This window comes from Rhinopithecus roxellana, chromosome 1 (assembly GCF_007565055.1).
Source record: "Rhinopithecus roxellana isolate Shanxi Qingling chromosome 1, ASM756505v1, whole genome shotgun sequence".
NCBI classification, from domain to species: domain Eukaryota; kingdom Metazoa; phylum Chordata; class Mammalia; order Primates; family Cercopithecidae; genus Rhinopithecus; species Rhinopithecus roxellana.
In genome coordinates, this window is record NC_044549.1 from 56,345,379 (window position 1) to 56,371,289 (window position 25,911).

The window sequence follows — 25,911 nt, forward strand, 5'->3', positions numbered from 1 at the left end:
CTCACACCTCCCTGCTGCTGCCACAGAAGGAGGTGGTGCCCCAGAGCCTGGGTCATCTCAGGGTGGCGGAAGGAAGAGCTTTTTCTCTAAGACCTGGCAGTGATTCTGGGGTGAAGGGGACTCCAGGCCCAGGCATGGATGGGTGAAGGAGGGAGGGTCTGTCCAGGCTTTCAGCCCAGGCTCCACTCTCTCAAGAGTGAGGAATGAACAAACCCCTCACCTGCTCCTGGAAATCTTTTCCATTTGACCCTCACTTCTGCCTGATCTTGGCTGTGCTGCTGAAACCCAGAAGCTGGGCCATAGGAGGCCCCTAATCTGAGGGAACCCTGGGCTGCTTGACCCTCACACCCTCCTGGCTCTAGACCTGGCTGGGGTGCCCCGGCGGATGGGCGGGCAGCAAACCCAAGCCTGGCCCAGTTCCTGCCTTTGTTCCTTTATCTACCCTGGGCAGTATGGCCCCTTATGCCAGCACCTCCAGTTTGGAGGGTCCAGCCCTACCCAGGCGGGAACTGGCATCTCCCCACTGCAGCAGGACCCAGGGCAGGGCAGGGAGTGCCCAGCCTGAGCTCCTGAGGCCTGGGGTGTCAACTGCCGTGTCTATCCAAGGCACAGATGAAATAACTATGACATGGAGCCACAGTGACCAGCAGTGCTTCTGAGAGTAACCTTCTCTGTGCCACCCACGTGTACCCTGGGAGGAAGATGGTGGGAGCCATTTCTTGAAGTGTTGGTCTCCATTCTCACTCCACACACACTTGGTGAGGGCCTGCTCCTCACTGAGGGCCACTTCATGTGTGCATAACCAGGCTGAGACCACCCAGTGTGTGGGGATACACAGGGCCTGGTACACAGCAGGTGCTGGGCTCCTAGGTGGCCCTGACCAACTGGGTCCCCATCTTGTTCACCACAGAGTCCCCAGCACTCAGCACAGGGCCTGCCATACAGTAGGAAGTGACATCTAAGCACAAAATTAGGACACGAGGCCAGGTCGGAACAGGGAAGGTCATTCAGGGCAGGGGAACCTGCCTGTGCAAAGGCACAGGGGCCCTGGGATGGGTGGCCCCAGGCATGCTGCAGCCCCACCCCAGGCAGCCATGACAGGCAGCACCCAGGCTGGCTGCCAGCGAGCTCAGCTTTTAGTCACTGCGGGTGTCGGCTTCAGAGCTAATTGAGAGGGAATCGACCCAACGCAGTGTGGGCACCGGCAAGGCCAGGACACCAGGGTTCTATTTCTGGCTTTGCCTCTGCCTCTTGCCTGACCTTGACCCAGCCCTTGCCTGAGCCTCAGTTTCTCTCTTTGGAAAACAGGAACAAAAGCCTTTGCCCCTGGAGGTCCAGGGAGGCTTAGAAGGAGCATGTGGAAGACCTCTCTCTGTCTTGCCCCTCCTGCTTGCTTGCATGCATGACGACAAAAACAACACCCAGAGTGGACGCAAGGTCCCAGGGGTGTGGAGACCAAGCCACCGCTCCCTTCCACTATTGGGGGAGGAGACACTCTACTCCCACTGCCAGACCCTGGGCCAGGGAGGGGGTCGGGGGAACTGGCCCCTTCAAGATTTATTAATCTGCTCTGAAGAATTCCACCAGGGAAGGGTGGAGGTATCAGCAGATAAATATCTCACCTTCCCGGGGCAGGGAAGGGGGCTGCTTTTCAGCCCAAACAAATTAACTCTTCTCGGCCCATTTCTCAGGCCCTGCAGGGGACTCCTTCCAGGCACAGCCTCAGAAATTCCAGGAGCCGGTGACTGGGAAGAGGGATGATAAGCAGCTTACTCCCCCACTCCTCCCGTCAAGGGCCAGGGTGGGACAAGGCCAGGGGAGGGGCCCTGCTGGGGGACATGGTGAGGTGGGGGCTGGGCCTCCGCCAAGCCCAAGGAAGGAAAGGTCACCACAGCCTTTCACCCCAATATGGCTGCCCGGAAATCTGGCCAGCCAGGGCTGAGTCGACCCCACCCAGGGCAGGCGGCTGGATGAAGTTACCTCTGGCCAGAGGAGGGCCAAGGCTGAGAACTCCCAATGACCCCAGGTCCCCTAGGCCCCAGCATGGCCACTGCCCCTCACCCTGGGCCCAGGGTAGACTCTTCAGATGACACACACCCTTGAGGAAGTGGCTCTCAAGTGAGCCATCTGTACACCCATGTGTGTACCGTGTGCATGCACCTGCCCAGTGGGTTAAGTGCAATGGTGATGGAGCGGGTGACCAGCCTCTCACTCTGCAGACCCCAGCCCATCATGAAACCTCCCTGTGACTTCTCATCAAAGTGCTCACTGGAGCTCAGGAGCTCAGGCCCTAACAGTAGCACATGCTCTGCCTGAACCCACCGGTGGCCTCCCTGCCAGTCACAGCCAACAGTCCCCTCCCAGATTCTAGGAACCCTTCCAACTTGGAGACCATAGGAAGGCTCCCCGAGCATCCACACCCCAAGAGAGCAGGTCCTGCTCTTCCAGAGGCTCCAGTGTCTGCCCAACTGCCTGACCTTCCACCCCAGGGCTGCTCAGGGCAGGACCAGATGCATAGCAGTGGCAAGGAGGGGCCGCAGCAGACACAAGTTTGGAAGGAGTGACATTGCCACCTCTCCGATTATCATACAGAGAGACATGCCCTACAGACCCCAGGCCACCCAGCTCAGGAACCCACAGTCTGACTCTGGAAGATGCCCAGACTCTGGACTCTTTTGCTAAGTGTCTAAGTGGGTCAGTTCTCCAGCCTTTCTCAGCAAGTCACCACCTCCCTAGTCCCCCTTCTCCCCCACAACCTATGTGGCTGTACAATTTGTCCTGGTTTTGTCCTGACCCACCCTCTCTCTCGTGTGCAGAGGAGCCAAGCGCTATTGTAAAGAGAGGATGATTTCTGGGGAAGAACAAAACAGCTTCTTACCTTTGAATGAGAGCCGGACCCGGGGTGTGGCTGGGAAGTGGTCCTGGGTGGGGAAGGCTGGCCAGGCCCCAGTCAGTAGGCAAGCCCAGAGAAGAAGACCGGCGACAAGCATTGTGGGAGGGGCCTAGGGCCCAGGAGGCAGGCTCCACTCTCTAGACACCTGGGAAGGGGAAAAAAAGATTGGAATGTGTGAGGCAGACGGGGGAGTCTGACCCTACCAACATTTCCCTTGTTCATTTTCTATCCAAGGTGAACAAAGAGGTTGATGGGTACCTCCACGCTTCCACCCCCAGCCTGGGGCCATGAACGCCCCTGTGTGCACACCTCATATGCGTTGTTTGGCCTGCCTTTGTCTGGGGAGATAGTACCAATGGGCCCCAGCCTGGGGTCCCCAGAACTGATGGGGGCTGCTAGAGACTCAAACCCTACCCCCCATAGCATGCTGAATTCCATTCACAGGGCCCAGCCCAACCAGGTGATCTTAGTGCTCTTTCCAGCTCCCAGCATGCTTTCTCCTTTCTCCCCTGCATCCACGCCCAATAAAGTGGGTTACTCCTTCTCCCTCCCACCTGGAGGAATGGGGGAACAGATGGGGTGCATCCCTGTTTGCTCCAGCCACAGGTCTTCTCCCAGTACAGAGAAACCTGGACCTGATTATTGTGGTAGAGGGGAGGCACAGGAGAGAGTGGGGGAATGAAGGGGAATGAAACACATGTGGACAGCCCAAGATGGAAGAGAGGGAGCACCAGTCAGAAAAGGAAAGGCAGAGAATGGCAGAGTCCACTTTTACTAAAATCAAAGCAGGAGAGACCCAGGTCAGACAGGCAGAAGGACTTCCTGCCAGGGAAAACTTCCAGCTCCGCCTCTAGAGGGCAAAGAAGGGAAGACAGGATGGCCAGTGGGCCTGGGGCTAGATCTGGGCCAGCGGCATTGCCCCCTTCAGAATCTCCCACAGCCCCAGCAGGTCCAAGTTTCAATACTGTTTTTCAAATATTGTCTCCCCAGGCAGGCTGGCTGTTGGGTAAACGCAGCCCAGCACCAGTTGTCAGAACATATTGCTCCCTCCCGGCACAAACCAGCGCCAACTCCTACCATCCCCCCCAACTGGATGCACTGCGGGTGGGGGCATCCAGACTGAAAACGTGGGCCCCATCCCCCAGATCTACCCTGTGTACTCCCTTCTTCCATGGCAGGCAGGACCCCAGGCCCAACTCTAGGATGCTGGGATGGGAGTTGGCAGTACTATGGCCTGGGACTCCGCTGCCATAGCTGCTCAATGCTGAGGCAAGGCCCAGGCTCCAGTCTGACTCTTAGGCCCCACTCATCAGACCCTGATGACATCCCTAGACCCACCTCCCCCTGCCCTTGCCTCTCCTGCCAAGGCAAACCACTCATGGCTCCTCAGACAGGAAGTGCAGCTTCAGCCTCTTGGCCCACTCCTTATGCAGTGCCCTCTATGTGTATGTTCTCTCCTGAGGGCCTGGCACGCCGCTCATGGTCCTTCCAGATCCCCCATCACATATGCTCCCTCCTGGGGAGGCTGACTGGGGGACGGGGGAATCAGAACCAGCCCCTCCCCAGGTCTGGGAGGCACAAAGCTAGTGCTGACTGAATGGCAGGATCTGAGAAGTGGGGGCAGGTGGGAGAAATGGCTGTGCAGCCACCGTCACCCTCAAGGTGCACCTGGGAGGCCTTGATAACAGTTGTGGATATGCACACGTTCACACTTGCAAGCCCACACACGTCCTTACAAGCATGAGTTTGCTCAAGAACTTGACCTGCTAGTGGGGTGGGGCTCAGGGGAGCTGGGAGATACGGTCCTGGTGCAAGATGCTGTCTGAGTCCCTCAGAGAGCTTCGATACTATGTATCCAGGGCTTGTGTCAACCTGCCTCCCGCCTCCCCCCTCCCCATGACCTCATTTTTTCCTGCATCCATGTTCATGGTGACAAAGTCAGTGTCACCAAGGACAGGATTGGAGTCACCCAATGTGTTCAGATAGGTGGGGAGTCTTTCTACTGGGTCCCTACAGGGACTTCCCATCCAAATGCTTTGGCCCTTTAAAGAAGTGAATGGGGAGGGTGCTCAAGTCTGCTGGGGCCTCAGTCTCAAGTCCAGCCCCCCTCTTGGGCAGCCTGGCAGGTGGGGGAAAGAAGGAGAGGGAAGGAAGAAAAGGAGAAGAAGGACAGAGAGGGAAAGGGAGGGCATTCCCACAGTGCCTTCCCCTCTGCCAGTCCCGAGATGCCTGTCATCCAGCCCCAGTCCCAGAAAAGCCCCCAAGTCACACCAAGCCCAGGTCAGTGGACAGAGGAGGAATAGCCACCGCCACCTGGGAGCCCACCAGGAGGAAAGCAGGGAAGGAGAGAAAAAAGCTGGTGGGAGGGAGCAAGGGAGGGAGGCAGGCGGGAGGGAGGAGGAGAGAGGGAGGAGAGAGGGAGGGACGGAGGAGAGACGCTTGAACAAAGAAACGTGGAGCTGGGGCTGGCAAGGGGTGCAGGGAAGAGGCGGCCAGAGGAAGGAGTCCGGTGGCACCTGGGGCGGGACAGGGGGCCAGGTGGTCAAACTGTCCAGCCGGATCCAGACCACCCAGGCTTGGAGTTGGGGCTGGGGGTGGACAGCCTGCCTCCAGGAAGGGAGGTTGGCTCCTCCGAGCTGAGGACTGCCTGGATGGAAGGGAGGCAGGAACAGGGTCCGTGGGGGAACATGAGGAGATTATCAACAGCACCCCACCCACTACCCAGCCCCTCAGATTCCCTCCCCCGCTTCAACAAGAGCTCTATCTCCTTCTTGGCTCCTCAGCTTCCCCATCCCCCAACACCTCAAGGACCAGGAAGCAGAGCCACCCCAGCATAGCTGGGACTGAAACCCCCCTTTTGTGGCCAGGGTTTCCCAGTCAAGGTCACCTGAGCCTGGCTCCATCCTCCCCCCAAGGTATGCTGAGCAGAGAGTGGCTGAGGCTGGGCTGCCGCCTTCTCTCTGGCCCCTGCTTTCTCTCCAGCCCCCACCTCCCCACTTCCGGGCCTGGCTCCTTCGGAGCTGAGGGGGAGCAGCAGGAGTAGGCGTGCCTGTGCTCCCGCCTGCCTAGACACTATACCCTATGGGGTCCTGGCACACCCCCTGGGTAGCCTGGGAAGAGGCCTCAACCCCCTGGGCTGAGATGAGGCTCCCAACCCCTGGGTGCAGTTTTCCCTTCTCTGCAACTAGGATAACAACTACTGGGAGACTATCTGGGTGAATTCAGGAGGACAGAGGTCCCCAACCCGGCCCAGCTTCAGGGTGGACATACTGGTGTCTTTGGTTGGAGTGTCCCTTACCTCCCCCAAGCAGTAATGTTCTGGTGGCAAAACACAGCTATCTCAAGAATTAGGAGTTATTTATCTAGTGGGGCCCCCAGCCCCAGCTCCAGCCAACTCCTGCCAGCACTGCCTCATTCCTAGGCCACTTCGATACCCTCCTGTCCCATCTGCTGGGGCAAGCCCACCAAGCCCCCGCCATCCCCTGCCCACTTCACCACTGGGACCCCTGGTTCAAACTAGGAATTGACCGCAGGCTCTCCAAGCTCACCTACACCCTACATACAGCCGTGCCCCTAATCCAGGCAGTACTCTGCTGTAAAAGCAAACCCAAGGTGGCAGCTGGCAGTCAAGGGGCTGGCACAATGCTGGGATAAATGCCTCAGGACTGGCGGTCCTCCCACCCTGCTGATCTGGGAGACCCCCCACGTGGGGACTGCCAGTATAGCGCTTCCCTTCGGGCTGACCAGTCCTCAAGTAGAGACACTGAGGTAGGGCAGGCGCACCAATGGGGAAGAGCGCTGCCTCAGGCGTTAATGGGAGAGAGAGCTGAGGCAGGCGAAGGGGGATCGGAACTCCCGCTCCAGAAGCGTGAAGGTGGGGGTGTATGAAAGCACCCACCCAGAACCTTGCAGGAAAAAGTTGCTTTGCACATTGGTGACCCCGCAGGCCACATCATCTACACATCCATACGCCGCCCCGTAGGTAAGGGGTCCGGGCCGCCAGGACAGGTAAGAATCCCACCCCAGCCTTGTCGCCCCTATGTCCGCGGGCAGCCCCCCGGCTCGACGAGCCCCGCTCCCCGGACACTTCTGCGGAGTTGCAGTGCCGCGGGTCCCAGAGGGGTCGCGGGGTGGCCCGGCCGCCTGCCCGCTCCCTCCCGGTTCCCGCTGCACTCACCTCTTCCGCAGCGGCGGGGCCTGGGCGCCCGGGCGGCGGCGGCGGCACGGAGCGGCTCCCGTTGGGCCGGTCCGCGCTAGCGGCCCCCCGGGGCCATGGCCCTGCCAGCGACCTCTCGCCGCTGCGCCTCAGCCGGGATCGGCGCCGCGGCCGCGGCTTAACCGGTTCCGCGGGCTTCGGGCGCGTCAGCAGCCGAGGGCCCGGGCCCCAGCCCGGGCCATGGGAAGACTCAGGGGCGCTCGGGGCCGCCTCCCACGGGGCGGGCTGCGGGCGCCCCCTGGCCGGCGCGCCGAGGGCGCATTCCCCAGCGCGGGGCGCGGGCGGTGGCGCGCACTCGGCTTCGAAGCGCTGCGCTCTCCCGGCTGCTGGACCCCGGCCGGGCGGCCGGGCCGGGCTGCACGGTTCCTCGCGGCGTGCCCTGGTCCTGCGCTGCGCTCGGGGCTCTCCGGACGGCCGCGGTTCGTTCGCTCGCTCTGGTCTCGCAGCCGCCGGCGGGACGGGGCGCTCAGACCCGCGCGGGGAGCGCCGGCAATTGGCCGCCCGTGGGCGATATTTGCATAGCGCAGCCCCGCCCCGCCCGGCCCGCCCAGCCCCACCCCCGGGGCGGGACCCGCCCAGCCACCGCCCCGCCCCCGCTCCACCTGTCCGTGGGCCGAGCTCAGGGTTCACAGGCGGTGGGCACCCCGCGCCGGGGGAGGCTAGTCTGCACCCCGCGCCCTCGCCCCCGCTTCGCGGGCGGCGCCCCCGCCCCGCCCTGGCTTTGTCTCTCTGTGAATACACCGCACACATCGCGCCTGGTGTTTACCCGGGCACCCAACTCCCTGGCGAGAAGGGCTGGCGCGCCAGGGAGCAACGAGCCTGCGCTCACCTGAGCACCCCCTTACGCGCCCCCCCATTCCCACTCGCCGCCGGCGCGTCCCTGGTCCCGTGCGTGGGCCCCGAGGCGCAGAACCCCTGACTGCCCGGGCTGCTCAGCAGGTGGCGGTGCAGCCCCCTGGGTCGGCTGACACTGCCGGACCTTCCCGTGGGCTCAGCCTCTAGCCTAGGCCAGGTCAGGGGCAGCCCAGCCACACAGCTCTCTCCAGCCCTTCAATGACTCCCTGTGATCACGTCAATCGCCAGCCCCTATTTCAGGCCAGCAGCTCCCACAGACTCTCCTTATAGTTCCAGACTTTAAAGAGGCCAGATTAGCTAGCACCTTCTCTCCTCAAGGGGACACTTGCTTTCAAATGGCCTGGTGATGAGCCAAGGGCTCAGCAACTAAGAAGGGCCTACGGTGACCCTAGGAAGGGACCCTCTGAACTTTCCAAGGTCATGGCCTCACCACCAGGACTACTTCTCGGCCCTGCCCCAGGCACTCTGCGGAGGCCCCCAGGAGCATTGGCCCTTTGTCCTCTCCTTCATCCTCTTCCTGTTCTGTCTTCTGTTCCCTCCTCTTTCTCCTCTCTCCTTTCTCCTCCTCTTCTCCCTCTGCCTCTCCTTCCTTCTCCCCTCTCTTCTCCCTCTTCCTCTCTCCTCTTCTCCCTCTTTTCCATCTCCCTCCTTTTCCTCCTTCTCCTCCCTTCTCCCGTATTTTTCCTTCTCTGCCCTCTCCTCCTCTCCCTCCTCTTCCTCCACCCCATGCATTTCCTTCTCTTCTTCCTCCTCCTTCTTCCTGCTCTTTCCCCTCTTTCTCCTTTCTCTTTTTCTTCTCACTCCTCCTCTCTCTGCCCTCTTCCTCCTCCCACTTCTCTTCCTGGCTAGCAAGACCTCCAGGAAAAGACGTGTCTCCCTCTGACCCATTGACTGGTTGACTCCAAGTGCAGGGTGGAGTGAGGCACTAGGGATCCTGCTGAGGGTCTCCTGACTCAGGACTTAGAGTGCTTCCTCATGCTCCAAGCAAAGGCAGGGCATTTGAGGTGAGCAAACACCAGCCTGGGGTTATGGAGCTGCTGTGACAGCACATGCACCTCTCCCCTTTGTCACACTTTATTGAAAACACTGTGACAATCCATCTCTCCTCATCCCCACTCATCTGTATGGGGGTCACTCCTGAGGTCACCACCACTGCACCACCATCACCAATACAACCTAGGCCACCATCTCTATGGCTTCCAACGCCATCCCTTCCATCCTCTCACAGCCTCCATGGTCTCCTTATAGCCTGGCCACTTCTATCACCATCCCCCGTATCATCAGCATCATGCTGGTTACCACAGAAGAGCTGTCAGGACTTGCCAGAGACTCCAGCGTACTGGGTTGGGAAGGAAAGAGGCTCAGTTGATCTGTTCATGAAGTTCCACTCAGACACACAGAATAGGTCCAGCACACAGAGGCCTTCAATGGCAGGTGGACCAGGGAAGTGGGCCAGGAACAGGGCAAAGAACTAGAATTGAGCCTGGCTACATAGGGTGGAATGCCAAATCCTTCCTAAGCAATTCGAGAGGGCTGAATAATCATACAAAAAAAAATTGTTATTGCAGCAGTGAATCCACACTGAGTCCTTGCTCTGTGTCAGTGCTGGGGTGAGCATTTTGTATCATTATAATACGTTGTTATAGTTTGTGCGTGTGTGTGCATATACATATCAGCACACCTCATTTTATTGTGGTTTATCGCGTTTTGCAGATATTGTGTTTTTTGCAGTTGAAGGTTTGTGGCAACTCTGTGTTGAACAAGTCTTTCTGCCAGGCCAGGCGCGGTGGCTCAAGCCTGTAATCCCAGCACTTTGGGAGGCCGAGACGGGCGGATCACAAGGTCAGGAGATCGAGACCATCCTGGCTAACATGGTGAAACCCCGTCTCTACTAAAAATACAAAAAACTGGCCGGGCGTGGTGGCTCAAGCCTGTAATCCCAGCACTTTGGGAGGCCGAGACGGGCGGATCACGAGGTCAGGAGATCGAGACCATCCTGGCTAACACAGTGAAACCCCGTCTCTACTAAAAAGACAAAAAACTAGCCGGGCGAGGTGGCGGCGCCTGTAGTCCCAGCTACTCGGGAGGCTGAGGCAGGAGAATGGCGTGAACCCGGGAGGCGGAGCTTGCAGTGAGCTGAGATCCAGCCACTGCACTCCAGCCTGGGCGGCAGAGCGAGACTCCGTCTCAAAAAAAAAAAAAAAAAAAGTCTTTCTGCCAGCACCATTTTCCCAACAGCATGTGCTCACTTCATTAGCATTGTTTAGCAATAAAGTATTTTTTAATTAAGATGTATACATTTTTTAGACATAATGCTATCACACACTTAACAGACTACAGTATAGTGTAAACATGACTTTTATATGCACTGGGAAACCAAAAAAATTTGTGAGTTGCTTTATTACAATGTGAGTTTTTTGTGGTGGTCTGGAACCAAACCTGCCATATCTCCGAGGTATATTATATTAATCAGGGGAATATTGCATGGCTTTTCACAATTTTGTCTTCAATTTCAGGGGTCCATAGACCCCTTGAAACCAGCTCTGGATACCAGATTGGGAGGCTTTCCATGCCAGCAAGTTTTGCAGTTATTCACCCCCAGGTGCTTCACAATTGGGCTGAGAAGCAGGCCCGGTTGTCCCCATTGTACAGTTGATTGAGGAAGAGGGAGGAGAGTGGGGAGGTGGGGAGGGTGGGGAGAGGCCCAGAGCCACAAGGCTGTGGTGCCTGGAGAAGGCATTTTCAGTGGCTGTGGGAAAGCTCCAGGAGAGGATGGCCAGACTGCGGGGCCCACATGGAGCCAAGGGCCTGCAACCCTGATAGGCACGCGGGAGCTGGATGCATGCTGGAGTCCCACAGGGCGCTTCTGGAACTCCATGCATCTTTATCAAATGAATAAGAGAGCAAATCCCTGTAGCACCAGATCGGAGAAGGAACACAGCCAAGAAGCCAAGAGTCAGGGAGTCAGCTCCCTGCCCTACTCCCAGCTCCTCTGGACTGGCTGCCCCCCACCCTGTGCTGTCCTTGACACCCATAATCCTTCTGTCATCCTCTCCAGAAGCCACTCTGCGGTTCTTTTTTTTTTTTTTTTTTTTTTTTTGAGACGGAGTCTCGCTCTGTCGCCCAGGCTGGAGTGCAGTGGCCGGATCTCAGCTCACTGCAAGCTCCGCCTCCCGGGTTCACGCCATTCTCCTGCCTCAGCCTCCCGAGTAGCTGGGACTACAGGCGCCTGCCACCTCGCCCGGCTAGTTTTTTGTATTTTTTAGTAGAGACGGGGTTTCACTGTGTTAGCCAGGATGGTCTCGATCTCCTGACCTCGTGATCCGCCCGTCTCGGCCTCCCGCCACTCTGCTGTTCTAACTCCACCTGAGAACCACCCAGGATGCCCTGTGGGGTCATCTGAAGGGAGACAGCCAGGCTGACTTCCCGCCGGCCTGACCTTCCTCCTGTCGGGTAGGACACTCAGATCTCAGGCCTGAGTCTCATTCAGCCTCCCCCATGGCCCACCCTGGTGCTAGGCTGGTCACACAAGTGAAGAGGTGTGTGCAGACATAGATGGTTAGGCCAGGTCCAGCCCCTGCACTGAATCCGCCTCTGGAATCCCCTCCTGGGGCAGCCTCCTCCTCCTTCCCAGATGGGCCCCAGGTCCCTGGGAGACACTGCACTCAGATCTGGGTGAATTCAGGACAGAGGTCCCCCAATATGACCGAGCTTCAGGGTGGACTTTGTAGTCTTGAGGTCCTGGAGCTTGTGAGGGGTCGAGCCAAAAGTGAGGGTTACAACTGGGGAGTCATTGACCCGGCCCCACCTGGATGATGGTGCCAGCAACGGGCAGGAAAACCTTGAAGGTTTCCTCCTGCAAATACACCCTGCCCTTCACCCTGGCCTGGACTTTGTTTCTGGCAGTGGTTGTGCCTGTTTCTCTTCCTTTTGGCTCTTCCAGGATGCATAGGGACTGAACTGTAGCCTCTGGCCTCCTGCTGCAGGTCCCTGTCGTCTGTCTCCCTGTGGCTCACATCAGGTGGGGAGAGGGAAGCCTGGAGGTGCACTAGGGCCTGCCCTCCTGGCCTCCGCACACGAAGGCTGGATTTGGAGGGCCTGGGCCTCAGAGACCCTCCATCCCCATTGGTTGAGGGTGGCAGCCACACCGGCACTCCCTCACCTCCTCCCCTGACCCAGTCTTGGTGGGAACCTGTTCCCCGGGCTTGGCAGGCTGAGCAGGCCCCGGCCCGCCCAGCCCCAGCGTCGCTGGCTCAGGTTTCCTCGCTTTCTGGTTTTCTCATCTCCCCTGCCCCAGGCGCTGCTCCCTGCTCTCTGGCCCAACCCCCACCCACCCGGAACTGGATCTCAGGGAGGGGGAGTGTTGGAAAGGGGGCTGGAGAGGGGGCTCGGGGCAGCCGGTTAGGCGGCACCAGGAGGGGGCAGGCCACGGGGACTCACCGTGGCCCTGGGCCAGGATGAGGTTCCGTGTGCAGTCTTCTCCTGCCCGGCCTGCCCCAGGGGCTGGCTCTGAGCCGATCAAAAGCTGGAATGACCTGGCCGCTCCCCAAAGCTGCCTCCAAGCTGTCTCTGCTGTTGGTCCCTGTACCACGAATGTTCTTCCCGGACTTCAGCACCAGTCTAAACCCTGTGTTTCCTCTAGACCTGGCCCCTTGGCTGCCTCCTTCACCAATAAACATTGCCCTTTTCAGCACAGGCTCAGTCTCCCTTCTTCATCCCCCTCCCGCACTGGGCCCCTCAGGCATCCCGAGCCTCTTCCAGGAGCTCTAGACTCTCACCTCTGGGCCTTGGCACATGCTGTTCCCCTGTACCTGGAATGTCTTTCTTGTCTCCTTCTAGATCTGGACAGGCATCATCTCCCAGGAAGCCAGTCCTCAAGGTTGGGTCAGGAACTTCACTGGGCCCCTGCAGGTCCTGCACCCCTTTTCAGACACTAAAAGATCCTGCCCTGGGGACCCAGATCCCTCTGTGTTCTCCCAGTGGGCCCCACACGAATCTATCGGCAACTGCTTCCATGTGAGTTCAGAGCGAGTGGTAGAGAAAGGGACACGGGGCACTGAGATCCTTGCCTGTTACCCACACCCCTCATTCTGTGTGTCTATGCATGTGTGTGTCTATGTGTGTGTTGGACAGTAAGAGAGATGGGGTTGAGTGGGCCTAAGCTAGGCTGGCTTTGAAGTGACCTGTGACCGTCGGCCAGCCTAAGCACATCCTGTTTAGACAGAGGCCAGACAGTCATCCCTCACTCCCTTGGGCCTGCCCAGCCCCCACTGGGGAGCCCAGTCCTGGGCCTAGAGCTCAGTATCTGGCTCTGGAGAGGCCTCCCCAGTAAGAGTCGGGGTGGGAGCAGTGGCAGGGGTTTTGTCTCTGGATACCTAGGCCCTGGGTCAGTAATGATTGACCCCAGCCATGAAAGTGGTAGGGGTGAAGTGGGAGGGAACCTGGCTGAGGAGCCCCTGCCTGTGTGGAATAAACGTTGCATCAGGAACCCAAACAGGTGGCCCACACTAGCAACCTCTCAGCTTCCTTCTGCTCAGCGGGGGCGGCTCTATCCTTTCAGCCTGGACTCTCTCTTTCTCTCTCATCCACACCCAAACCATCAGCAAATACTTTTTTTTTTTTTTTGAGACGGAGTCTCACTCTGTGGCCCAGGCTGGAGTGCAGTGGTGCGATCTCAGCTCACTGCAAGCTCCGCCTCCTGGGCTCACGCCATTCTCCTGCCTCAGCCTCCCATATAGCTGGAGCTACAGGCGCCCGCCACCATGCCCGGCTAATTTTTTCTATTTTTAGTAGAGACAGGGTTTTACCATGTTAGCCAGTATGGTCTCGATCTCCTGACCTTGTGATTCGCCTGCCTCAGCCTCCCAAAGTGCTGGGATTACAGGCATGAGCCGTGCCTGGCCAAGCAAATACGTTAAACTTCACCCTCAAAACACATGAAATATCAGCTGGCCACTTTTCGCCTCCTGGGTCAGCAGAGGGGCCCTGTTAAGATGGAAGCCAGGTTCCGCCTCTCTCACTCATCACTCTCCATGGCTCCTACTTTGTTGAGAGTCAAAGCCAAATCCTTGGACCACGCACAGTGGCTCACGTCTGTATTCCCAGCACTTCAGGAGACTGAGGTGGGCAGATCACTTGGGTCAGGAATTCAAGACTAGCCTGGCCAGTATGGTGAAATCCCATCTCTACCAAAAAGTACAAAAATTAGCCAGGTGTGGTGGCCCGCGCCTATAATCAATCCCAGTTACTTGGGAGGCTGAGGCACGAGAATCGCTTGAACCTGGGAAGCAGAGCTTGCAGTGAGCCAAGATTGTGCAACTGCACTCCAGCCTGGGACACAGAGCAAGACTCTGTCTCAAACAAACAAACAAACAAACAAACAAAACCTATAAAAAAACTAGCTGGGCGCGGTGGTGTGCGCCTGTGGCCCCTGCTACTCTGGAGGCTGAGGCGGGAGGATTGCTTGAGCCCAGGAGGTTGAGGCTGCAGTGAGCCATGATCATGCCACTGCACTCCAGCCTGGGCCACAGAGTGAGACTCCATCTTAAACAAAAACAAAAACAAAAAACAAAGCCAAATCCTTGGAGTGGTCATCACCACCCCTGCACCCTGCATGCCTCTTCCCTACCTCTCTGACTTGTGTCCTCCTCCCTCTTCCTACCACTCCAGGCACACTCCAGCCTCAGGGCCTTGCAACAACTGTTACCTTGGCCTGGACGCCTGTCCCAGACACCTCCATGGCTTCTCCCTCACCTCCTTCAGGACTTTGCTCAGATATTACTTCCTCAGTGATGCCCATCCTGACCACCACCATCTCCAGCATTCTCCATCTCCCCTCACCTTCCTTCTCTTTTTCTTCCCTCACCTTCCCTCTTTTTCTTATCCCAACATACGATATAATTTACTTATTTTCATGCTAAATTGCCAACCAAGAATGCAGAAATTGTTGTCTGCTTTATGTAGTGCTCCTTCTCCAGCACCCAGAATGGATATTGACATGTGGTAGGTGTTGAATGAATAACTCGATGGGGCTGTGAACTGCTCTCCCCTCTCACCCTTACCTGGAGCTGAGAATAGGGCATGGAGAGATGCCCATTTGCTGTTTCCCCGCACTGCTAAAGAGGTGGACAGAGGAGAGAGGGTCTTAAGTTGCAGCAGCAAGGACTCAAGGTAGACTCTGCTTTAACTTAAAAAGGCATTGCAGCTTTAACCATGAGCTCTCCAGGGCCAGGTATAGTCCCTTAGGCAGAGGTGTTCCTCAGGACTAGGAGAGACCTAGGCAGCTCCCTGACAAAGCTGCGGTGACAGGCTCTGATCTTGGGAGGTTTCTGGCTGCCTCCCAGGCCTGCATCTGCTGCACACACTCCCTCTATGTGTCTGTGTGGCCACAGTCCTGGGGGATGGGGGCCTGAGGAGGGTCCTGCAGCCAGGACTGCAAGCTGGGATCTGGACTTACTTAGTTCCGAATGACTGGGGAATGTCCCTTCCGTGACAGCGGTGGTGTGGCCTCCCCTAGTTCCTCAATCCCAGCAGGGGAGTGGGGCCCAGATGAAGGCAGTCCCTCAAAAGGGAAGGGGGGAGCTGGTGGGCAGACGCTGGGCACCCTGCCATCCTGGCCCTCCTCCCTAAGCCTGGTTCCAGGTCATGCCCAAGGAGGAGTTGTGATATGAGATCACTGTCTCATATCTCAGACCAGAGATCTGAGACCAGAGCATCCTATTTGGTCTCCAGCTTCCTCCAGCCAGGAACTGGAGAGACTTCACCAGCAGGACCTCTGTGCACAGCAGTGCCGGGACTGGCCAATGAAGGATGCTCCCTCCCGAGAATCTCGTCTTTACAGCATATGGCTTCAGTGCCTTGGAGGAGGGTTGGGGAAGTAGGGCAGGTGCCAGGTGGGTGGGAAGCCAGGCCTGCCCTGGTCAGCCTGGTGCTTGCTCCTGAGCACTCCATCTAGAAAGATGAACCCCTTTGCTCCCTGTGTTGTGGTTGGTAGGTCAGTGAGGACAAGTCTGTGCTCCTGTCCTGGGGTTTCAGTGCCTTCCTGTCCTGTTAGGATTTGATTTTCAAATGTAACTGGGCAGAGTGGGGGCCTTGGTCATTCCTGACTTCTGACCCTTCACCCAGGGATTGGTTCTGGGCCCAGTTCTCCAGAGAGGGGCTGGGCAGGGCTACTATCTGTGAACTCCTGGGAAGAATTAGGCCTCAGGCTCACCTTGGCCAGAACATCATTGTGTACCTATTTAATAGAGGGGAATGCCGAGACCTTGAGGAGTAAGGGACTGGATGACCTTGTTGGGGATTCCAGGCCAGGACCCCCTTGAATGTTGGACTGCAACCTCTGAAAGAATAACGGACAATGGCTGACTTGAGGGTGATGGGGCATATGCCATGTCTGATTTCAGGTTTTAAAACATCTCCCTGGATACTGGGGTGCCAGAGAGGAGGCTGTGAGTATCCAGGAGAGAGAGAACAGGGTCTGCCTAGAGCACGGGGGCTGCTACCGGGTACCTTCAGACTTGGCCAGGTTCCCTCCTCCTTCCCTAGAAGCCCATCCATTGGGCCTGACATAGAGTTTTGAGGTGGGGAGAAAGGCCTCCTCCCTGGCTCCTGTATACCCCAAACACAGGGCCCACTGGGTTGGTCTCCCTCCCCCACTCTCCTGAGACAGCAGTTTAAGCTTTAATCCCAGGACAAGTTTCTGCAAAGCCCATATTTGCTGCCAGAAGGAGCAGGAACCAACCTAGATGGAGGGATAAGAGACAGAAGAGGGGTGAGGAAGGGATTGCGGAGGGCTGCATGGGGAGGGATCATACATCCAGACTTCACACTCTGTCCTGCCTGGCTCCAGCACCCACAGACTAAATCAGGGAAATCTAGTTCCTGCCACACAGAGGAATGCATTCATGTGGCCATAGCCTGCCTGCGCACCTACTGTGTACCACCCCCTGCCCCTACCTTAGTCATGGTCACAGCTTGCAGGGAAGTCTCTGGGCTCAAGCAGCAGCCCTGGCTGGCCCAGTCCTTGACAGGTCCAGGTTGCCCAGGCATCAGTAGAGGGCACAGAGGGGCAGTGCTGCCACAGAGGGAGACAGCCACCCTCCCCCACCACTGACAGGTGGAGCCCTCATAGTCCCTGAGGGGAAACTGAGGCCTGTGCCCCCTGCCTTGTCTTTTCTTTTTTCTTTTTTTTTTGAGACAGAGTCTCGCTCCGTTGTCCAGGCTGGAGTGCAATGGCACGATCTTGGCTCACTGCAATCTCCGCCTCCTGGGTTCAAGCAGTTCTCTTGGCTTAGCCTCCCGAGTAGCTGGGACTACAGGTGCATACGCCACCACGCCCAGCTAATTTTTGTATTTTTAGTAGAGACCAGTTTTCACCATGTTGGTCAGGCTGGTCTTGAACTCCTGACCTCGTGATCCACCTGTTTTGGCCTCCCAAAGTACTGGGATTACAGGCGTGAGCCACTGCACCCGGCCTCTTTTCTTTTTTCTTTGAGATGGAGTCTCGCTCTGTCGCCCAGGCTGGAATGCAGTAGTGTGATCTCAGCTCACTGCAACCTCCGCCTCGCGGGTTCAAGCGATTCTCCTGCCTCCGCCTCCTGAATAGCTGGGATTACAGGTGTGTGCCACCACACCCAGCTAATTTTTTGTATTTTTAGTGGAGACAGGTTTTTGCCATATTGGTCAGGCTGGTCTAGAACTCCTGACCTCAAGTGATCTGTCACCTCAGCCTCCCAAAAGTGCTGGGATTACAGGCCTGAGCCACTCTGCCCAGCTGCCTTATCTTTTCTTAAAGCACCCTGGCACCGTCCTTCTGCCCGGGTTGCCTAGCCTCTTCCCACCCCACTCCCCTCTGCAGTCCTCAGTGCCCCTTTTCTCTCTGTGTGCCCCACTCCTGCCCAGGGAAGGGGAGGCGCATGGAAATCTGAGTAGCTGGAACCAGGAGGAAATTCACCTTCTTTATGTTAACCCCCAAGTCTCAGTGCTTGGATTCTGAGGGTGGAGGCAGGCCTGGGGGAAGGGTTGGTCTGCCACTCCCAGATTCCCCTGAGGGACAGGTCCCACAGATCACCTGCTCAGCCCCAGCTTCCCTCCCTGGGAGTGGACTGCCTCATGTTTCACCCTTCCCTTGCCCCAGCTGCCCCACCAGCTGAGTGTGCCCAGCGGTCAGTACTCTCTATAGCCAAGGACATCGGGACCCCAGACCAAGAGGGGTCATAACCTGCTGGGGGGCCCAAAGATGGGACCTCAGGCAGCAACCCAAGGCCCTGGGTTGACTATAGCCTCAGGAAACCCACGTTTCCCAGCCAGGGGTCTGGTTGGGCCTAGGCTAGGCTATGGGGGCCCAGTTCTCCAGAGAGGGGCTGGGCAGGGCTGGCTGGGGCCTAGTCTCTCAACGACACAGGTGTTTCTTGCTGGAGTTTTAGTTGCTCAGAGAGGAGATCCAGTGCTTGAGCCTTGGCCTGCTCAGATCTCTGACTCTGTGTCCAGGCTGGACCCTTACCACCCTGTGGTTTTCAGATAGGGAAGGGGCCTCAGAGGAAAACGTGTAGGCTGGGCTGGGGTGGGGACACAAGACATGTGAGCCCTGCCACCAGCCAGAGTTTACAGGAAATTCTGTGTTGAATCCCTGAACATCCCCCAAGCTGCTCCTAGAGTTTTCTCACGATGGGGCTTATTGTGGGGGGAACCCTGGGGCTCCCAGTAGTCTGGACAGGTGTTAGTTCCTGCTCCCTCTGTCACCTGCTGATCAAGGACACCTCCCCACCAAGAAAGATGGGACTGTGTGGCTGTGGGTCCTAGACTCTAGAGAACCCAATCCTACCCATGATGTCCCCACAGGTCCAGGATGAGGCCTTCACATCTTCCCAGGCAGAGACCCTCACCCTGTATAGGCCAGACCACAGACGAAGATCCCACTTGACAGATAGGGAAATAGGGGCCCTGAAAGAGCCACGTGGAAGGTCTGAGTCAGAACAAGCAAAGCACAGTTGGCCTGCTTTGTGCCCGAGGCAGAGGCAGCAGGAGGATCTCTGGAGGGGCTCCCAGTCAAATCTCAGGGCCTGGAGGTCCTCAGATCACTAAGGTTTCTGAAGGGCCACCTTTCATCACGTCTTCTGTCATGTTGCCCCCTAAGCCTTTGCCTAGGCTGTTTTCCCACCAGGAATGCCTTTCCCTGTCTCCCTAGCGGGGCTCTCCTGGTCCTTCTGGCCTGGATAAAATGCGCTGTGTCTTGGTCACACGTCATTCATTCATGCCGGAGGCAGTGGCTCACGCCTGTAATCCCAGCACTTTGGTAGGCTGAGGCGGCAGATCACCTGAGGTCGGGAGTTCAAGACCAGCTTGACCAACATGGAGAAACCCTGTCTCTACTAAAAATATACATATTAGCCGGGCGTGGTGGCCCATGCTTGTAATCCCAGCTACTCAGGAGGTTGAGGTAGGAGAATCTCTTGAACCTGGGAGGTGGAGGTTGCGGTGAACTGAGATTGCGCCACTGTACTCCAGCCTGGGCAACAAGAGGGAAACGCCATCTCAAAAAAAAAAAAAAAAAAAAGATGTCGTTCATTCATTCTGCAACTTCATATCCTCCCAGCCCTGTGCTGGCACCGTTCACAGAGACTGACTTCTCCACCCCAATTTGGCCTGAAATTTCAACAAAATTTTTTGTTTTCTTTTTTTTTTTTTTGAGACGGAGTCTCGCTCTATCGCCGGGGCTGGAGTGCAGTGGCCGGATCTCAGCTCACTGCAAGCTCTGCCTCCCGGGTTCCCGCCATTCTCCTGCCTCAGCCTCCCGAGTAGCTGGGACTACAGGCGCCCGCCACCTCGCCCGGCTAGATTTTTGTATTTTTTTAGTAGAGACGGGGTTTCACCGGGTTAGCCAGGATGGTCTCGATCTCCTGACCTCGTGATCCGCCCGTCTCGGCCTCCCAAAGTACTGGGATTACAAGCTTGAGCCACCGCGCCTGGCCCAAAATTTTCTTAGAGTAGTGGTAGGCAAGGCCTACAGGGGTGGGAGTCACCTCAGGAAGGCAGAATGGGAGAATCTGATGGCTTAGATTTAGGGGAATTTGAGTCCCTATGGGCCTGGGCACCACCCAGACCCCACATCTTGGAGAGGTCCTGTAAGTGCTGGGAGATAGACTCTAGGCAGAAAAGGGCCTGGCATCTAGGGAAGTCTGAGCCCCTCAGAAGTGTGGAGCCTAAGCTGGGCACGATGGCTCATGCCTGTAATCCCAGCACTTTGGGAGGCCAAGGCGGGTGGATAACGAGGTCAAGAGAACGAGACCATCTTGGCTAACACGGTGAAACTCTGTCTCTACTAAAAATACAAAAAAATTAGCCGGGCATGGTGGTAGACACCTGTGGTCCCAGCTGCTCAGGAGGCTGAGGCAGGAGAATGGCGTGAACCCGGGAGGTGGAGCTTGCAGTGAGCCGAGATCACACCACTGCACTCCATCCTGGTGACAGAGTGAGACTCCGTCTTAAAAAAAAAAAAAAGAAAAAGAAAAAGAAGAAGGTCGGACACAGTGGCTCACAGTACTTTGGAAGGCCAAGGCGGGCGGATCACAAGGTCAGGAGATCGAGACCATCGTGGCTAACACGGTGAAACCCCGTCTCTACCAAAAATACAAAAAAGTTAGCCGGGCTTGGTGGTGGGCGCCTGTGGTCCCAGCTGCTCAGGAGGCTGAGGCAGGAGAATGGTGTGAACCTGGGAGGCGGAGCTTGCAGTGAGCCGAGATTGCGCCACTGCACTCCAGCCTGGGCAACAGAGGGAGACTCTGTCTCAAAAAAAAAAAAAAAAGAAAGAAAAGAAAAGAAAAAGAAGTGTGGAGCCTGGGCAGAGGTGGAAGCCCTGCAGCTCTGGCCTTGCTGTCCACAGAGCTCTTCAGACCTCACCAGGCCTCACTCGACCTACCCAAACATCAGAATCTTGAGGCTGGGGCTGGGAGTGGCGGCTCACACCTGTAATCCCAGCACTTTGGGAGGCGGAGGTGAGCAGATCACTTGAGGTCAGGAGTTCAAGACCAGCCTGGCCAACATGATGAAACCCTGTCTCTACTAAAAATACAAAAATTAGTTGGGTGTGGTGGTGGGCACCTGTAGTCCCAGCTACTTGGAAGTCTGAGGCAGGAGAATTGCTTGAAGCTGGGAGGCGGAGGTTGCAGTGAGCCGAGATCGTGCCACACTGTACTCCAGCCTAGGGACAGAGCAAGAATCCTTCTCAAAAATGAAAGAAAGAAGAAAGAGAGAGAGAGAGAGAGAAAGAAGGGAGGGAGGGAGGGGGGAAGGAAGGAAGGAAGGAAAGAAGGAAGGCGAAAGAGAGAGAAAGAAAGAGAAAGAGAAGAAAGAAAGAAAGGAAGAAAGAAAGAGAAAGGAAGGAAGGAAGGAAGAAAAAAGAGAGAGACCAGGTGCGGTGACTCACGCCTGTAATCCCAGCACTTTGGGTGGCCAAGGCAGGCAGAACATCTGAGGTCAGGAGTTCAAGAGCAGCCTAGTCAACATGGTGAAACCCTGTCTTTCCTAAAAATACAAAAATTAACTGGGCTTGGTGGAGCGTGCCTGTAGTCTCAGCTACTCAGGAGGCTGAGGCAGAATTGCTTGAACCTGGGAGGCAGAGGTTGCAGTGAGCCTAGATCGGCCAGTGCACTCCAGCTTGAGCAAGAGTGTGAGACTCTGTCAAAAAAAAAAAAAAAAAAAAAAAAAAAAAAAGGAAGAAAGAAAGAAAGGGAAGGGAAAGAAAGAAAGAAAAGAAGGAGGGAGGGAAGGAAGGAAGAGAGAAGAAAGAAGAAAGAAGAAAGAAAGAAAGAAAGAAAGAAAGAAAGCAAGCAAGCAAGCAAGCAAGCAAGCAAGCAAGCAAGCAAGCAAGCCAGCCAGCCAGCCGGCCAGGCGCGGTGGCTCATGCCTGTAATCCCAGCACTTTGGGAGGCTGAAGCAGGGGGATCATGAGGTCAGGAGATCGAGACCATCCTGGCTAACATGGTGAAACCCCGTCTCTACTAAAAATACAAAAAACTAGCCGGGCGTGGTGGCGGGCGCCTGTAGTCCCAGCTACTCAGGAGGCTGAGGCAGGAGAATGGCATGAACCCGGGAGGCGGAGCTTGCAGTGAGCCGAGATTACGCCACTGCACTCCAGCCTGGGTGACAGAGTGAGACTCTGTCTCAAGAAAAAAAAAGAAAGAAAGGAAAGAGAGAAGAAAGACAGACTCAACAAGGCTGGGGCTGGGGGTGTGTGTGCACGCATGCAGCTCCAGGCCTGGCTGCATGAGGCTCTCACCCTCCCATGGGCATGCACTTGCCCCCAGTTTCCTCAGCTGTTAAATGAGAGCAAGTTTCTTCCTCACAGGGTGCTGAAAGGATCAAACAAGCCACCGAGCACAGATTGCCAGGAGCAGCATCTAGTGTGTAGGGCGCAGGCTCCCTGAGTCACCTTTGTTATGACTCATCAGCCCTCCCCAGTGGATGACAGGGAGACGCAGATGCCATCACTGGGGCACAAGAGACTGTGGAATTGCTCTGTTGCGGCCTCAGGAGAGAGTGGGGGCGCATTTATCTTCTCATCTAACAGAAGGGTCCACTCAGGTTGGGACAGTCCTCAACTGCCCTGCCTTGACCCTGTCTTCTGCCATTGCCTCTGATCCTTGGGCATCCAGGCCCGCACGGTGGCCCACCTAGCACACACGTTATACCCACCAGAGCCTCCACAGGCAAAGGCAACCTTACTGTCCTCCGTGGGGCCGGGGCGGGTGGAAGAGGGACCAGCATGTGGGTTGTCATGGGAATGGCAGGCCACCTGGGTCTCCTGGGCCCCCACCTGTCTCCCTCCTTAAACAGGACAGCCTCACTCTGGCTTTCCCACTCTGGCTCTGACCCCAACACCCAGCCCACAGTTCCTGCAAACAATCATGCACCAGGAGCTGTAGGGCAAGAAGATGAAGCCCCGGGTCAGCAGGGAGGTATCGGGCAACAGGGTGCAGAGAGTGCCCTGGGGCTGTGAGGGTGACTGAAGGAAGGCTGCCTAGAGGTGATACTGCCACTGGGCCTTAAAGGACACATCACAGATAACCTGTCCTGAAGGATGAGTGAACAGCAGTGGGAGAGCCTGGAGGCATGCCCTGCCATGGTGTGTCCTGGAGGCCAGAGCGGGGCAGGACTCAGGCAGCTTCACAACCTACTAGAGATGGGTGACGAGGTGAGGGCAGCAGCAGTGGCACATGAGCTTCATGTGGGCTGGCTCTTCCAAGGGCCGGGGAGGCCTGGACGGAGCAGCAGAGAGTCAGTGAGGGCAGATGTGGGCCCTCGAACAGTCCTTGGGGAGGACCCAGCCAGAAGTACCTAGGCCAGGTGAGTAGGCTCAGCTGGCCCCAGGAAGCAGAGCTGCATGGAACCAGAGGCTGGGGCTGGGTGTTGCTGGAGACTGCCAGCCTGGGGGGCCTTTGCTGCCTCTGTGAGGACTCTATTGGTTGGCTGAGACCCATCCTCCCCCGAGGGACAGGACACCTCATCTGTAGGACAAGCTGCTTTCAGGAGAGGTGGTAAACGGGTGCGCCTTGAGGCTTCTACAAGGGCATAAGGCCATAGGCCAGGTCCCTCTCATACCTTCTGCCCTCCCTTGCTTCCCAGCATCCTCCTCTGCACTCCTGGCTGCCATCCAAGCACACCCATGGAGGGTCCTTGCACTGGGGTAAGGCCTGTCTGCTTCCAAGGGGGCAGGGGTTACTCCTCAGAGTCCCTGCCCTAGCGCCCTAATTCATAAGATACTAAGGCCCAGATACTGAGGGACAAAGCTGTGCCCAAAGTACCAAGGAGCTGAGGGCTTCAGCCTCCCAGGGTCTTCACCAGCCTTTCTCCCAGACCCCCATGAATGAGCACTCCTAGAAGGAGGAGTGGGCTGGGGGATGGTCCTGGGCCATCCCTAACCCTCCCCCAAGCCCTGCCTGGGGATTCCCTGCCACGATGGACTGCAGCTCCTCCAAGGGCTTCTCTGGGAACAGATCTGCTGAGCCAGTTTGGGGAACAGAGGGGTAGGGGTGCCGTCAGGGGGTCAGGCGGGCTGTAGGCAGGGGCTTCAGTCTCCCCCAGGAGCTGTCTGTGCTCCAGGTGTCAGGCAGGGCTCTTGGCTACCCCGCCCCCACCAGGTGTGGGGCTTCCAGCAGCTAAGAGGCCCCTTTGTCCTTTATCTTCTCTGCCTCCTTGGTGGCAGCGTACAGATAAGCATCCCATTTGGGGCTGAAATTCCAGCTTGGCTGCCCATTCTACCACCTGGGGGTCTTGGGGCTGCCAGCTACACCCTTTGTCCCGCCTTGGGACCCACCCAAAGTGTCCAGTCCACCCAGCACCTCCAGCTGCACATTTTCCCCAGGACCCCTCCCCAGCCTGCACACTGGGACCTGCACCCCCCACCCCCTTGGCCGTAGAGGCGCATGTCCCCCCGTGAACACAGGCACGCATCTCATTACCCCAGGCCCTCTTCTTGCTGACAGTGAGTCACTTTGAGGCCCCTTCCCCTCCCCCCATTCACACCCCACAGAGTTAGGGCTGGGTGGTTCGCCCAGGGGCCCCTGACCTACCAGTGAGAGCCTGACGCAGAAGAGCTGACCCCTGTGTGTTCCTAAGGACCCCGGGGTGACCCCCAGACACACGCATCCCCGAGACTTCCTCAACCACCCCTCTCAGGGACTCTCCGTCTCCATCTCCCAGCCCCGTCTCAGCTTCTCTTCTTCCCTGTCTCCCCCCTCCCCCCTCATTAAGCCTCCTAAACCCTCCAGCTCCCTGAAGCAGGAAATTGCATTCTGCCAAGATTAAATGGACTTGAACGCCCTGCCTCTGCCCGCAAGGGAGGGGAGCTGAAAGGAGCCAAGTTTGCTGGGGGTGGGGACCCTGGGACACTGACCCCCAGGTTGAAGAGGGGACTCAGAAGGGTGGAGCATTTCAGGATGGGATAGGGCCCCCTGAAGGGCAGAGGGGAGAAGACAGGGTCTGCAGGGAGGTAGGGGGCTGGGGATGTCAGCCCCTCCCTGCTGCAGGGGGAATGAGAAGCCAGGAGGGGAAGCCACTCTGTGGGGGTGGGGGCAGATTCTGATTAAGTGGGGGAAAGGGGGAAAGGGTGGAAGGAAATGGTGATTGGGAGGTGAGAGAGGATTCCTGTCAGGTTGAGAACTGCCCCACAGGAAATGGGAAATGAACTTTGAGGGGTGTACTCTCAGTCTCCAAGGGGTGCATTTTGGAGTGCCCAGAGGGAGGGGCTGGTGCACGCTCACTCCCCACTGGCACAAGGTCTAACAGGAAGGGGACAAGCAGAGATCCCTGCGTGCCCTTGGGCCATAGAGGAGCTCACACACAGCTCTACAGGCAGCAGGACCCCACGACCCGCCCCCTGTGCTGTCAGAAAGTCTCCATCAGGATGCAGAGAGCACTGAAGTCAGGCAGGGAGAGATGCATTGAGGTCAACACCTCCCAGCAGAGGCCCAGATCCCATTGTCCACAGCAGCCCCATGCTCCATAGACTTGGGGGACAATCATCCCCACTTCTCAGCTGAGAGAGCTCTGAGACCTAGCCAGATTGCCCTCCCTCCTCTCCCCATCACAGGGCCCCCCAACAAGGCCAATTCCAGATGTGAAGGGAGTAGAGAAAGAAGACATGTCAGCCCCTTCCTTCCCCAGGTGGGCGAGGGCAGGGACAGCTGGGCTGAGTGTGGGCCTCGGATGGGCCCCTGAGTCTAGGTCAGGTCTTCAGAGCCTGGTAAAGCCAAGGGGACTGGAGCCAGGGCTGGAGGAGCAGGAGGGAGCACAGTTGATCCCAGGTGGTCAGGCGTCATCCCTGAGAGCACCCATCCTGGAGAATCACGGCCAGGGGTGACGATGCTTATGGTGCACCCCTGGTGTGACAGCCTTTCCTTGCCATAGGGGTGGAGGTGGGCACTGGGGCACTGGCAAAAACAGTTCGGCT

At 57.4% G+C, this 25,911-nt stretch overlaps 1 protein-coding gene across 3 annotated transcripts in view; it reads right to left on the reverse strand.

The window, feature by feature from the left end:
• Positions 1-7,539, reverse strand: part of SEMA3F (semaphorin 3F) — a 34,729-nt gene extending 27,190 nt beyond the window's left edge. Inside the window, exons 1-2 of one of the 3 annotated variants that reach the window (XM_010369366.2) lie at positions 7,071-7,539; positions 2,879-3,038 (exon numbers count right to left, since the gene is read on the reverse strand). In XM_010369366.2, coding sequence (XP_010367668.1) covers positions 2,879-2,990 — 112 coding nt within the window. In that variant the 5' untranslated portion in view covers positions 2,991-3,038; positions 7,071-7,539. Of the gene's footprint in view, positions 1-2,878; positions 3,039-6,791 lie in introns of all 3 variants that reach the window. The other 2 variants (XM_010369373.2, XM_010369379.2) reach the window with 2 other exon arrangements.
• Positions 7,540-25,911: the final 18,372 nt, after the last annotated feature.